The 15,459-nt window shown below is 42.9% G+C and overlaps 1 protein-coding gene across 3 annotated transcripts in view; it reads right to left on the bottom strand.

Annotated features, from left to right (window-relative positions):
* Positions 1-15,459, bottom strand: part of LOC112215233 (formin-like protein 3) — a 91,559-nt gene that overhangs the window by 16,150 nt on the left and 59,950 nt on the right. For all 3 annotated transcript variants that reach the window (XM_042299629.1, XM_042299630.1, XM_042299628.1), the window contains exons 6-17: positions 14,469-14,577; positions 14,142-14,218; positions 13,192-13,285; positions 6,960-7,145; positions 6,473-6,622; positions 5,329-5,430; positions 4,621-4,999; positions 4,153-4,245; positions 3,640-3,764; positions 2,824-3,026; positions 1,114-1,417; positions 775-855 (exon numbers count right to left, since the gene is read on the bottom strand). In XM_042299629.1, the coding sequence (XP_042155563.1) occupies positions 775-855; positions 1,114-1,417; positions 2,824-3,026; positions 3,640-3,764; positions 4,153-4,245; positions 4,621-4,999; positions 5,329-5,430; positions 6,473-6,622; positions 6,960-7,145; positions 13,192-13,285; positions 14,142-14,218; positions 14,469-14,577 (1,903 nt within the window). The remainder of the gene's footprint in view (positions 1-774; positions 856-1,113; positions 1,418-2,823; positions 3,027-3,639; positions 3,765-4,152; positions 4,246-4,620; positions 5,000-5,328; positions 5,431-6,472; positions 6,623-6,959; positions 7,146-13,191; positions 13,286-14,141; positions 14,219-14,468; positions 14,578-15,459) is intronic.

Genomic DNA, 15,459 nt, shown 5'->3' on the forward strand with positions numbered 1-15,459 from the left:
ACCTTATATAATGTTACTTACCCTACATTGTTCATCTCATATGCATACGTTGATACTGTACTCTATATCATCGACTGCATCCTTATGTAATACATGTATCACTAGCCACTTTAACTATGCCACTTGGTTTACATACTTATCTCATATGTATATACTGTACTCGATACCATCTACTGTATCTTGCCTATGCTGCTCTGTACCATCACTCATTCATATATCCTTATGTACATATTCTTTATCCCCTTACACTGTGTATGACAGTAGTTTTTTTTGGAATTGTTAGTTAGATTACTTGCTCGTTATTACTGCATTGTCGGAACTAGAAGCACAAGCATTTCGCTACACTCGCATTAACATCTGCTAACCATGTGTATGTGACAAATAAAATTTGATTTGATTTGATTTGATTTGATACATCAAATACATGGTTTGATCCCATTCCATTGTCTCCGTTCCAGCCATTATTATGATCCTTCTCCACTCAGCCTCCACTGGTACACATGGCGCCTTTTATAACTAGTGTCCGGCAGTTGACAGAGAAAAATATATACACAACCAGAATACATATCAGTGTCTTTTATCAACCTTGAAACAAGTGTACAAGTGTAGCCTTGTATTACTGATTACTACCTGGAACTGAATACATGTCCAGAATACATGGCCCTTTCATTCTGGAGGAGTACACCTTGAAAAGTGTAGCCCTTGAGCAGTCTCTTGAGGACTTACAGAGAGCCGCTCTCTAGAATGTGCTACTTTGTATCGTACAGTACTCACCAGATCAAGACTTTGTAGTTTGAAGCCATACACAGATCCTCTCTTGCTGCTGTTCATGTAGTTTCCCAGGGCTAAGATGATCTGTGTGAGTACAGAAAGTAAAGAATAAACATCTTAGCACCATACTAATGTGGCAGTGGTCAAGCAAAAGCTACTCGGTTTCCCTACATATTTGTTACACTAATAGCATCTTTCGTCCATTGCCTACAATTGACCTGGATGATCTTTGTGCTATGAATATTTTGGGAAACTCACCACTGACTGCTAATGTGAAAGGATGCTTCTCTTCCAATTCAAACCAGTTTAATCATTGATGATGGACGATGAGAGAACCCTTACCTCTAGCATTCGTTTTAACTTGGGTGAAGACTTGACGGATGCGGACGCTGCGATGATGGCGTTGAGCTGCGGGGTTAGCATGTTGACATTGTCTGAGAAGTTCCCTACGAACGTAATGATATTCATCCTCTGGGTGAGCCGTTCGATCTTGGAGAAGAAGAGCATGAATCGGTCCTCGTCCGTCAGCGCGTCCAGCGGTCGCCGCTCCCGCTCATACTGACGCATCATCTTCCCCTCCGCCTCCGTTGGAAGGAAACGCATCAGACACTCCACAAAGTCCACCGGCAGGGCCTTCAGGTCGAAGCTATAGGGAGAGAAAGATAGTACAGGTTACAATAATGAAAGATTAGAAACATCAGACACTCCACAAAGTCCACCGGCAGGGCCTTCAGGTCGAAGCTATAGGGAGAGAAAGATAGTACAGGTTACAATAATGAAAGATTAGAAACATCAGACACTCCACAAAGTCCACCGGCAGGGCCTTCAGGTCGAAGCTATAGGGAGAGAAAGATAGTACAGGTTACAATACTGAAAGATTAGAAACATCAGACACTCCACAAAGTCCACCGGCAGGGCCTTCAGGTCGAAGCTATAGGGAGAGAAAGATAGTACAGGTTACAATAATGAAAGATTAGAAACATCAGACACTCCACAAAGTCCACAGGGCCTTCAGGTCGAAGCTATAGGGAGAGAAAGATAGTACAGGTTACAATACTGAAAGATTAGAAACATCAGACACTCCACAAAGTCCACCGGCAGGGCCTTCAGGTCGAAGCTATAGGAAGAGAAAGATAGTACAGGTTACAATACTGAAAGATTAGAAACATCAGACACTCCACAAAGTCCACCGGCAGGGCCTTCAGGTCGAAGCTATAGGGAGAGAAAGATAGTACAGGTTACAATAATGAAAGATTAGAAACATCAGACACTCCACAAAGTCCACCGGCAGGGCCTTCAGGTCGAAGCTATAGGGAGAGAAAGATAGTACAGGTTACAATACTGAAAGATTAGAAACATCAGACAGGACAGGTTTGAAACATCAAACAGGACAGGTTAGAAACATCAAACAGGACAGGTTAGAAACATCAAACAGGACAGGTTAGAAACATCAAACAGGACAGGTTAGAAACATCAGACAGGACAGGTTAGAAACATATGACAGGACAGGTCTGAAACATCAGAAAGGACAGGTTAGAAACATCAGACAGGACAGGCTAGAAACATCTGACAGGACAGGTTTGAAACATCAGACAGGACAGGTTAGAAACATCAGACAGGACAGGTTAGAAACATCAGATAGGACAGGTTAGAAACATCAGACAGGACAGGTTAGAAACATCAGACAGGACAGGTTAGTAACATCAGATAAGACAGGAGACAGGTTAGAAACATCAGATAAGACAGGAGACAGGTTGGAAACATCAGACAGGACAGGAGACAGGTTGAAAACATCAGACAGGACAGGAAACAGGTTGGAAACATCAGACAGGACAGGAGACACGTTGGAAACATAAGCGCTAGCCAGCGGATGGGCCTCTTTTCTGAGTCTGGCTCCTCTCTAGGTTTCTTCCTTCTAGGGAGTGTTTCCTTGCCACTGTGCTTCTGCTTGCTCTTTGAAAGTCTCGGCTGGTTACTGTAAAGCACTTTGTGACAACTGAATTGTTAATGTGATTAATTGAGAGAGAGTGAGGTATAGGCTACAGTACATACGTCTGTATGGCTTTGCAGATCTCTTCAGTGCTCTTGTTGGCCTTCCTCAGGGTGATAGCCAGGTTCTTGGAGCGGTTTGCGTCCAGCAGGGAGATCTTGTTGATAGCCTTCTGAGATACCTTGGTCTTGGGGCCACTCAGGTCCACCACTGGACCCTGGGCCTTGGTCTTAAACAGTTCCTCAAACTTCTCCACATCCAGGTCCTATAGACAGACAACACACACGACACACTCAGTCAAACGTGATACCTCAATGCATGTCCATTTTCTATGAGAAGGAGAATGTTTCATTCAATGAGTTAGGAGTGGGGCCTTGAATGAACATTTAGGAGTGGGGCCTTGAATGAACATTTAGGAGTGGGGCCTTAAATGAACATTTAGGAGTGGGGCCTTGAATGAATTAGGAGTGGGGCCTTGAATGAATTAGGAGTGGGGCCTTGAATGAATTAGGAGTGGGGCCTTGAATGAATTAGGAGTGGGGCCTTGAATGAATTAGGAGTGGGGCCTTGAATGAATTAGGTGTGGGGCATTAAATTAATTAGGAGTGGGGCCTTGAATTAATTAGTAGTGGGGTCTTGAATTAATTAGAAGTAGGGCTTTGAGGGCCTATTTTCCTGACCACCCAACATGACAAAGAACAACTCAGGCCCCTAGTTAAGAGGTAAACTGTCAGATGAAGGCCCCTAGTTAAGAGGTAAACTGTCAGATGAAGGCCCCTAATTAAGATGTAAACTGTCAGATGAAGGCCCCTAATTAAGATGTAAACTGTCAGATGAAGGCCCGTAAAGGGATGTTTGTCCTGAACTGGTAGACTCACCTCTAGTACTCTTTCATCATCTATCTCACTGAAGACCGTACCGTTGATCTGGTTGGGTTTCAGAGCGGTCCAGTTGAATATAGGCAGACGGAACTTGGTCTTGATGGGCTTCTTGATCCTGATAGCTGCAAACCGACAAAATTAGAGTGCTTATTATTAATTTAAAGAACATCAGGAAAGCCATTACATAGAATATTAGGACAGCAATTTCATTGAAAATCAGGACAGCTATTACATCGAAAGTCAGGACAGCCATTTCATTGAAAATCAGGACAGCTATTACATCGAAATTCAGGACAGCCATTACATCGAAAATCAGGGCAGCCACTATATAGAAAATCAGGACAACCATTACATAGAAAATCAGGACAACCATTACATAGAAAATCAGGACAACCATGACATAGAAAATCAGGCATATCACACAATCCGACTTGTATAGTGTACTGTATTCTTTTGAACACATTCTATACTCCACCTTAAGTATATTTAGATGCTGATACTAGCTCTTACCTGATAGGCCCATATTGAGGATGAAATTGGGAGCAGTTCCTGGTAGAGGCGGGGCCATAGGAGGGGGTGGGGGTGGGCATGGAGCATTCTCTCCTGTGGAACAGAAGACGAACACAGCATAAAACAACGGCAGTCTATAGAGCCATAATAAAATCTCAGGATTATGAATGTCTGTGAGAGAGACTAGTGGAGCTCTAACAGGCTGTATCAAATCAGTACAATGAATAAAAGATCATTCATATTGGTTTATGGTGGCATACACTAATTTTGTGCGTCCATCCAGCTGTGTGTGTTACCATAGTTCCTGGAACCATGCTGTAAACAGTGATTCTGAACCTTTCAGTGGGCCTCAGAATGGAAAAGGTTGAGAACCCCTGCTGTGAAGGACAATGTGAATGGAAAGCCAACACAGTACACTTGGAGTCGGCACAATGATGTGAAAGACTATAACTGTGCATGGTAATGTACCTAGAGCAGGGGGAAGTGGAGGGGGGGGAGGAGGAGGTGGTGCTTCACTGGCCCTTGGTAGACTAGACCCTGGTCCTCCTGGTCCTCCTGGCCCTGTTACTCCTCCAGGCCCCACTGAGAACCCTCCGTTCTGCCCAAAGTCACTGAGAGGCACCCCCGGACCTCCACCCCCTCCTCCTCCACCACCACCACCACCGCCCCCTCCCAGGGGCTCGATGGCGATGTCTCCATCCGGCTGCTTGCGGAGGCGGATGGTCCCCTGCTGTTCCATCTCCAGCAGGCGCTTCTCGATGTTGAAGCTCCTCTGGAAGGCAGCGTCCTTCTCCTTGATCATCCTCCTCAGGGTGTGGACCTGGGTGTTGGTCGACTCGTACGTCTCCTGTTGGGTCAGAACACCAGAGGGAGACAGAGAGAGAAACCACACTATGACTCCACAAACTATACAGGATCATAATCACTCCATTTCCTGACAATCAATTTGCTATCATAGCATTCTTGCTAGAGCATAGTTGATCAAACGTTAATGTCATTCTGCCATTGCTGTACATATAGTTCTCCAGGAGTTGTAAAACACTGTTGCACAACAACATATTAATACAACATTGAGACATACTATTGCTGTTCTGAATCATACATTTGATACTGTATATGAGAAATAGAATGATAACTGAAATCGGTATCATAATCGTGATCCTCAGCTCATCTTACCCGTATGACGTGGAGATCCTTGTCCTTCTGCAGGAGCTGCTTCTCCAGGTCAGCCACTTTCATAATGGTCTCATTCTCCACGTCCAGAAGCTTCTCCGTCACCTAGTACAGGGTGGACAGGAGGGTGAGCAAAGAAAGAGAAGGTAGGAGGCATGGAGAGTGAACAGATGGGACAAGAGGGATGGAGAAAGGGGAGGAGGAGATGAATTAAAGCATTGATCCAGTAAAGTCCAACGCGGGCATCTCGCCCAGATCCACTCCCTTTTCTCTTCTCTCTCTCTCTCTCTCTCTCTCTTTCTCTCTCTCTCTCTCTCTCTCTCTCTCTCTCTCTCTCTCTCTCTCTCTCTCTCTCTCTCTCTCTCTCTCTCTCTCTCTCTCTCTCTCTCTCTCTCTCTCTCTCTCTCTCTCTCTCTCTCTCTCTCTCTCTCTCTCTCCTGTACTGTAATCTCTGCAGCATTAATAAGAAATGTGATATAACTAGTAACATGACACAGGCAGTGTAAGTGAGGCTGAACTGACACAGTTTTCACTTTTGAATTTGGACAGATAACACGTGTTGTAAACTAAAGGAATTCATAGGGTGGAATGTTTCGCTCTCTTCCTCCCCCATAATTCCTGGTCCCTGAAAGCAGGGTTTGTTTTGAAATTCTTAGGATGACGGCACGTCTAACTCTGACCTTTCTGTCATTGGAACAGTTTGGTGGATTGTTTCCTTGTATTACTGACGGACTGACACCAGAAAAGACAATAGTGATGCACCTGATTACTTTGTTCACGGAACCGTTTTCATGTCAAATGTTCAGAAGGGAAAAGGACACATATAGAATTCATGGTCAGTCTGGTGGTCAGTCTGGTGGTCAGCCTGGTGGTCAGCCTGGTGGTCAGCCTGGTGCTCAGTCTGGTGGTCAGTCTGGTGGTCTGGTAGTCAGTCTGGTGGTAAGTCTGGTGGTAAGTCTGGTGGTCAGCCTGGTAGTCAGTCTGGTGGTCAGTCTGGTAGTCAGTCTGGTGGTCAGCCTGGTGGTCAGCCTGGTGGTCAGCCTGGTAGTCAGTCTGGTGGTCTGGTAGTCAGTCTGGTGGTCTGGTAGTCAGTCTGGTGGTCTGGTGGTCAGTCTGGTGGTCAGTCTGGTGGTCTGGTGGTTCTTACGTGGGACAGGTGTTCCTCCAGTTCCTCCACCTTCTCCAGAGCCACGTTCTTGGTCTCCGCGTCCTCCAGCAGCCCGCCCACATCAAACACATTGTCCAGGTAGGCCTGAATCTGGACTGACAGCTTGTCACTCTCTGTGTACTTGGATTTCTGTAGGGAGAGAAGGAGAGATTCAGGTCAGTGAGTCACAGTAAGACACATACCTTAGAGGTATATGTGAAGGTACCTTAGAGGTAGCATTTTAAAGGCATCTTGGAAAAAGGACAGAACTTAAAATGACCATTTCCACTACCTGCCTTCAAATGCAATATCAAAAGGCATAAGAAATAGCCTATGTATGGCTCCTTGGAGACTTCATTCAAGTAGATGTTGGGCCAGAAGTTTTTCCTGACCTGACCAGGTAAAATCCAGGCCCTGGTTTTAGTGACTGTTCATGAACACATGATTTACATGAATTATTATATTGTAATTATAGCGTCCTCCATACCTCCAGGTAGTCGTCAAGGCCCAGCTTGGTGAACTCATACTGCAGGTGAACCCTGAAGTTCATGTCTTCTACTGAGTGAACCATGATGTTGATGAACTGCATGCAGGCCACCATGAAGTCGATGTTCCCATCCTCCACACGGAAATAGTCCATCAGCTTCTCAAAGCGATGCTTCTCCTTGCACACCTGAAAAGGAAAAGAATGAGTATGTATTAGATCAATACAGAGCTGAGTATGTTTTGGGGAGGTTTGCCAAGCAGTGAAAAAAGTAATCTTCCAGTCCAGTAGAGTAGGACGCAGTTCAGTTATGTTCCCTTCTGAACCACTTCAGTGTCCGATATGGTCCAATATTTTTTATATAAATTTGACATAATGTATGGCTGTCTCTTTGTAAAATACAGTTCCTGTGCTGTATTACAGAGTCTCAGGTTAGAGAGTGACTATTTACCTTTTATTTTTATTTTGAATTACTGATCATGTTCCTTCCCAACAGAATGCCTAATGAAACCCTAAGAAAGTTGACATTAAAGGCATTAAATATATTTGAAATTATTCCAATTTAGATCATTTAAGATATACAAAAGTAAATGTATCATGGATATACTTCAATAGACTTCAATATATTCATGAAGTATGATAAAAACAAAACAAAATGCCACCTGGGATGCCAAAGATATGAGTGTAAGCAAAGGTCAACACACTCCAACACACTCCACACACACATGATTACACACACACACACACACACACACACATACAAATGGTTACACACACACACAAACACAGAGCTGATTTCCCAACCTAAAGATAACCCTCAGATTTGAATAAAGACACAATCCCTTATTCCATATCAGCATTCTTTAACCTAGAGTTGTTGTGCTGTAATAAATACTTAATTACAGTACTAATATGGCTATAAACCAGGTCTGCTTCCCAAATGGCACCCTATCTCCTATATACTGCACTATTTTTTACAAGGGCCCAAAACATTTCAGTAATGTGTCAACTGTCATTATGATGACATTTTTAAATCCCACTACAAAGCTATTGGTTGAATCCCACATTATTGTGACTGGGTGGCTGATTAGAGCATTGGGGCTCTGCAGATTGCTCAGAGTAATTGGGTTGTTCCGGTGTTTAGATGACTATTCAGGCTGTAAAGGCTGGGCAAACCTTTGTGATCCACTCACTCCCAAAGGGGAGTTGAACCTTATCAAGGTCACCTCATATCTGATGGCTTAATGAGACTAATAGCCCTATACATTGCAGGGTTTTGGCCTTTGCCTAGCAGAACTGTGTTCAAGTAGTATTTGCTTTATTGATTGAGCTTGCATGGCACAATGGAACTAGTGGAATAGTCCCTATTAGGGCTGTTGCGGTGACCGTATTGCCGCCACACCGGCATGACGTTTAGTCACGTTAATTAGGCTTCTCCAAGATCTGATGCAGCTGATGGTCATTAGTAGTCTACCAAACTTGCTAACTGCCTGGTACTCAGCACTCTATTGTCCCTCTAATCACTCTGACATCAATGCAAATGTACCTGAAAATCTAATCAAACACTCCATGAGAGCCCATGAGCTCATGTTCTGCAACATTTCTATAGGCTATAAAATTGCAGGAGAAAACAGAGTGATGGGAGCTCCCATCAGCGTTCTATAGGCTGGGCCTACTATATCTATTTCTCAACTTTCCTAATATTAAGCACATTGCATATATTTACAACAGGAGTATAGCCTACCTGGCTGACATGAAAATAAATCATGGGGAAAAACATCCTCCATTCGCTATTTAAGTGCATAGATGACATGTATTTTTTGTTTCGATACAGATGCATGATAATGGTCCATTCTAAATCAAAACAAATGTCATACGTATATTATTTAGCATATGTAAAGACAAGATTAAATCAAGAATAGTCTGATGTGTGAGACTATGTGTGAGATGTGTGACAATATTAGCCTATCACTTGGGAATTATATATTATCACTTGTGAATGATGCCCAGCATAAGAAACAATGCCTTTTTCTTGGGGACTTTTTGGAATCATAGTCGCACAACTCATGTAGTCTAGCCCACAGGCCTATATGTTTTAATGTCAGTATCACACCTCATGTAGTCTAGCCCACAGGCCTATATGTTTTAATAAGGTCAGTATCACACCTCAGGTAGTCTAGCCCATAGGCCTATATGTTTTAATAAGGTCAGTATCACACCTCATGTAGTCTAGCCCATAGGCCTATATGTTTTAATAAGGTTAGTATCACACCTCATGTAGTCTAGCCCATAGGCCTATATGTTTTAATAAGGTTAGTATCACACCTCATGTAGTCTAGCCCACAGGCCTATATGTTTTAATAAGGTTAGTATCACACCTCATGTAGTCTAGCCCATAGGCCTATATGTTTTAATAAGGTTAGTATCACACCTCATGTAGTCTAGCCCATAGGCCTATATGTTTTAATAAGGTTAGTATCACACCTCATGTAGTCTAGCCCACAGGCCTATATGTTTTAATAAGGTCAGTATCACACCTCATGTAGTCTAGCCCATAGGCCTATATGTTTTAATAAGGCTAGTATCACACCTCATGTAGTCTAGCCCACAGGCCTATATGTTTTAATAAGGTTTGTATCACACCTCATGTAGTCTAGCCCATAGGCCTATATGTTTTAATAAGGTTAGTATCACACCTCATGTAGTCTAGCCCATAGGCCTATATGTTTTAATAAGGCTAGTATCATACCTCATGTAGTCTAGCCCATAGTCCTATATGTTTTAATAAGGTCAGTATCACACCTCATGTAGCCTAGCCCATAGTCCTATATGTTTTAATAAGGTTAGTATCACACCTCATGTAGTCTAGCCCATAGTCCTATATGTTTTAATAAGGTTAGTATCACACCTCATGTAGCCTAGCCCATAGGCCTATATGTTTTAATAATGTTAGTATCACAGTATGTAGTCTAGCCCATTGATAAGGTGTGTATCACAGCTAAAGTAGCCAAATAACTTTAATGAAGCACTTTAATCCGCTTGACAAGGGGTGTAGAGCCTAACTGGCATATTGTCACGATCATCATAATAAGTGGACCAAAGCGCAGTGTGATCTGTGTTCCACATCTTTTTATTACTAAGTGAAACTCACAGCAAAACAAAAACAATAAATCTCAAACGAACCGTGACGCTAACAATAGTGCTAACAGGCAACTATCCATAGTCAAGATCCCACAAAGCATGAAGGGGAAATGGCTGCTTAAATATGATCCCCCAATCGGAGACAACAACAAACAGCTGCCTCTGATTGGGAACCATACCTGGCCAACATAGAAACATAATCCCTTAAATGACCGACCCTAGTCACACCCCGACCTAACCAACATAAAGAATAAAACGTTTTCTATGGTCAGGTCGTGACACATATATAAGCAGTGCGTGAGTTTCTAGTTTGGGGAAGATCATTTCTACCATAAAAATTTACCTTTATAATAAAAGCATTACATGCATAATTGCATTTGCGGTCACTTTTGATAATGGTGTTTTCCCACTAATGGAACATTCACACTGATAGCCTACTGCCATGTGCACTTTGCTGCGCTTATAATGTGAAGGAATAGCCTAATAATGATCATCATTTTAAGCTAAACGTTCTGATCTGTTGCGTCAGCCACATTGCATAAAAAAAGGTTTGTATTAATTTGGGAACTATCACATCCCACAACTGACCCAGACTATGTTTGAAATAATTATTTCTCGCACAGAATAGAGTAGATTGGCTTTTGTACTATGGGGATAGTAGATTGAGATAGGCTGGTGCTTTTGCTGTTTGTTAGGCCTACTCATCTTGTTGGCTGACGAAAAGTAAATGTGGACAGTTCTTCCAATATCTTCCATTTGCACCTCGAAATTGGATAAGGACGCCCGCGGTTGCGTCCCGTCACGTGACGGAGAGGCGTGTGAGTGAGACGCTTCGGATACGGCAGCACACTCAGGGAGAAGGACACAATGAAACACTCCGGGCTGCAGAAGGCATGGATGTTTTTAGGGTGCATTACGGCCACAAAGGGGATGCCGCCGTGAAATTCGAGGGATTATCAAGTGCTTGTCAAATTGTGAATGAGATACTATTGGAGTGTGTACAGTCTGCGCAGAAAACAAAGAGATCATGCCTTTCAAGCCTTTTTTCAAATCATCATTAGAGTCTCATCATGCAGCCTTAGAATGTTACAAATCAAAACATATAGGCCAACGTTTGTAGAACAACTAAAGTTACATTAATAACTCTAAAATAAGCATATAGGAGTACCTATTTCTTTGTTAACCTCTTGAGTGTAGGGGGCAGTATTTTGATGTTTGGATGAAAAACGTACCCAAATGAAACTGCCTATTTCTCAGGCACAGAATGTAGAATATGCAACACTCTAAAGTTTCCAAAACTGTCAAAATATTGTATGTGAGTATAACAGAACTGATATTGCAGGCGAAAACCAGGAAAATCCAAAGAGGAAATGCCTTCTATTTTGAAAGCTCCCTGTTCCATAGCATGCCTTCCCTCCATTTAAAGGGATATCAACCAGATTCATTTTCCTATGGCTCCCACGTGGTCTGAACAGTCTTTAGACATAGTTTCAGGCTTTTATTCTGAAAAATTAGTGAGAAAGATCACATTGCGTCAGTGGATGGCTGTGTGCCAGCAGAGTTTTGCATGCGCAAGTAGCTTGGAGCAGACATTTTCTCTCTCTCTCCTATTGAAAAAGCTACAGTCCGGTTGAAATATTATCGATTATTTATTGTAAAAACAACCTGAGGATTGATTATAAAAAACGTTTGACATGTTTCTACGAACTTTACGGCTACTATTTGGAATTTTCGTCTGCCCCGTCGTGACCGCTCGAGCCTGTGGATTTCTGAACATAACGTGCCAACCAAATGGAGGTATTTTGGATATGAAAATAATCTTTATTGAACAAAAGGAACATTTATTGTTTAACTGTAAGGGTTCTCGTCCTCCTCTTCTGATGAGGAGTAGCGAGAAGGATTGGAGGACCAATGCGCAGGGTGGTAAGTGTCCATAATGTTTTAAATAAAGACAATAGAACACTCGAACAAAACAATAAACGATGACGTGAATATACAAAACCGAAACAGTACCATGTGGACCAAACACTCACATGGAAAACAAACACCCACAACCCAAAAGTGAAACCCAGGCTACCTAAGTATGATTCTCAATCAGGGACAATGATTGACAGCTGCCTCTGATTGAGAACCATACTAGGCCGAACACAGGAATCCCAAATGATAGAAAAACTAACATAGACAACCCAACCAACTCACGCCCTGACCATACTAAAACAAAGATATAATAACAGAACTAAGGTCAGAACGTGACAGTAACTGGGAGTCTCGTGAGTGCAAACATCCAAAGATCATCAAAGGAAAGCGATTCATTTTATTGCTTTTCTGACTCTCGTGACCAATCTACTTTGCTGCTAGCTGTTTGTAATGTTTTGTCTGCTGAGAGAGATGTCCTTACATAAACGATTGGATAGCTTTCGCCGAAAGGCTTTTTTGAAATCTGACATGCCAGGTGGATTAATGACAAGCTAAGCTGTGTTTTGCTATATTGCACTTGTGATTTCATGAAAATTAAATATTTTTTGTAATTTAATTTGAATTTGGCGCTCTGCAATTAGCGGATGTTGACGAAAATGATCCTGCTAGCGGGATGGGTGCGCCAAGAAGTTAACCGCTCAACACAGAATAGCCGCATATGCGCACTCCCTCAAATTGTTTGGAGAAAATATTTATAATACTTATTTTCCACCATAATGTGCAAATAAATTCATTAAAAATCCTACAATGTGATTTTCTGGATTTTGTTTCTCATTTTGTCTGTCATAGTTGAAGTGTACCTATGATGAAAATTACAGGCCTCTCTCATCTTTTTAAGTAGGAGAACTTGCACAATTGGTGGCTGACTAAATACTTTTTTGTCCCACTGTATGTGTGAAAACTAGGAGATGCTAAATGTGTTTATGTTAATTTAAGGGTCAATCACCATGAGACTGACAGTTATTTGCTTGACAATCACCAGCTGACTACATTTTATGACCACAACAGCCCTAAACCAGATCCACCTGGCACACAATCAAACCCTGAAAGTATCTGAATCAGATCTGGTAGATGAACTATTGTTAGCATTTTCCTGTAGATGTGTGCTGTACTGCACCTCTTTGAAGTTGTCGAAGGCAGAGAGTATGATCTCATGGCCTCCTCTAACCAGACACACCGCAGCCAGCAGCTCCAGAACCAGGGCTTTAGTCCTGTAGACAAAACAAAAAACAAACTGTATTCCATCTGTATGTGGTTCATGTCCACCACACTATGGCTTTGATACATTTAATCTTTAAAGATATGTCATCTCTCCATCAACTGTATACATTCTAAACACTTGGTAAAGCACTGCATGAAGACATAGAGAAGCTGTAATGCATAAATCCATACTTTGATGTTTAACACCCACATAGAAGCAGGATAGCAGGGACGGATCGCGGCTCTAGCAGAACTTATGCTAAAAGAGGTCATTATGACGCTTTAACACTGTAATCCCCTCTATACTAAACATTCCTCTAACACACTGGATGTATAACGGGGCTTGTCCCAAATGGCACCCTATTCCCTTGTCCCAAATGGCACCCTATTCCCTAAATTGTGCACTACTTTTGACCAGCGGCCTATTGGCCCTTCTCAAAAGTTGTGCACTAAATAAGGAATAGGGTGCAATTTTGGATGCAAATCATTCCTTTGCCAGATGGGAGCCCCCCACCCAACTTCACAGAGAATGCCGATGGGAGCCCCCCGCGCCCCGTGGAGAAGGAGAGGTGTATCATATGAACAGGCTGATCAAATGTTTCACCTTTTGCCTGACCTACACCTTGATCTACACCCTGACCCACCCTTAATACTCTCAAGCTGGGGAGGTGGCCTGAGTTCTTACCTTGACTTCTTATTGTGGGTCAGACTTGTGCATACAAGGACTGCCTCCTTGCTTGGCTCATCCTCACTTGTGACAAGGGTTCTCTCTGCACTATCTTGGTTTGTATATGAATCTTTATAAGAATCTTTTACAATGGCTATTCTCAAGCTAAGGAGGCAGGGCCGGGCCTGAGTTCTGCTCACCTCGAGTTCCTATTGTTCAGACTGAGGGCTATTTCGTTGACTGCGTGTGCGTGCGACATGACCAGGTTGAAGCCATACTGGAGATAGAGGAAACAGAGATACAACCAGATGTGGTCAAACAGAAGAACACTCTCCTCTGTGGCGGCTCATACAGGAAACGTCACACACATCTACAGCAGACTCAGCAGACAGCAGACTCTTAAATAGAAAATTAGGCTGCATATGCCCTTTCCATTTGTTTTGTAACGAGAGAGAATAGTGATTTGTGGTTATAATGTATATTGGTGACAGGGGGTTGCTTTGATAGTGGATATCCCCAGTCAGTACCTGGTAGTTCATTATGGCTCGCAAGCACATGATGCAAACGTGCACGTCGTCCTTCTGGCTCACGAGTAGTGAGTTCTTGATGGTTTTGCTGTTCGGTGCTGTGCCATAGCTGCAACAGAGGGCAAAGGTCAACAACAACATGTTTTTATTCAATGTTTAGTTATCATACGACAAAAACAACAACCACAACAACAACGAATGATTCCACTTCATTCTTCTTGGTTGATCTAAACAGTCAGAGCCCATCTTCATTGTGTGTTCATAATGTGTTTTGTGACATCTTGATTTGGAACAGCAGGAAGTGAGGTATAAATGAGGCTCAGTGCTGTACAATATCTGGCAGCCATGTGACTGTATCTACTGGGTTTGTGCTCCAGCACCACCAAGCTCAAAGTGAATCACAGAGGGTATTTGGCAGAGCAGAGGGACCCGAAATGGCCCATGTGGTTACTGATGCATTCTGGGTGGTTTCCTGACACCAGTTTGTCCCCAGGCTTATGTCTGCTCGTCACAGAGCAGTCTATCCTCCACATCCTCTCATCTTTCTGTCTCTCTCTTTTCTCGCCTATATCTTTTCTGCTTCTGCTTTTTGATACAGAATCTCCTGGGTCTCCTCTCTCTGGCTTGATGTGCTCACTGGATGAAGAATCACAGGGCAGACGGCCCACATGTGGAGCTCAGAACAGCTGGGCCTAATCTGTCCATGACAGAACAGTGGAACACATCTGGATGGAGGAAGATCATCAAACATGGAAGGAAACGCACAGTGCAGACGGCCAAAAAACAACCATTCTGTCTCCGTCTGTCCCTGTAACAGCAGACAGATTAACCCATAACCCCCTGCAGTGAGTTCAGGAGTGATGACACACACCCCATCACTTATCATCTTATCCTATCACGTCCTCTCCAGACCCAGACCACTCAACCACTCAACATCATGCCACCATCATCATCATCATCATAGCAGAGGACTAGCTAACATGCTGACATA

The sequence above is a fragment of the Oncorhynchus tshawytscha genome, linkage group LG16 (assembly GCF_018296145.1).
Source record: "Oncorhynchus tshawytscha isolate Ot180627B linkage group LG16, Otsh_v2.0, whole genome shotgun sequence".
Taxonomy (NCBI): domain Eukaryota; kingdom Metazoa; phylum Chordata; class Actinopteri; order Salmoniformes; family Salmonidae; genus Oncorhynchus; species Oncorhynchus tshawytscha.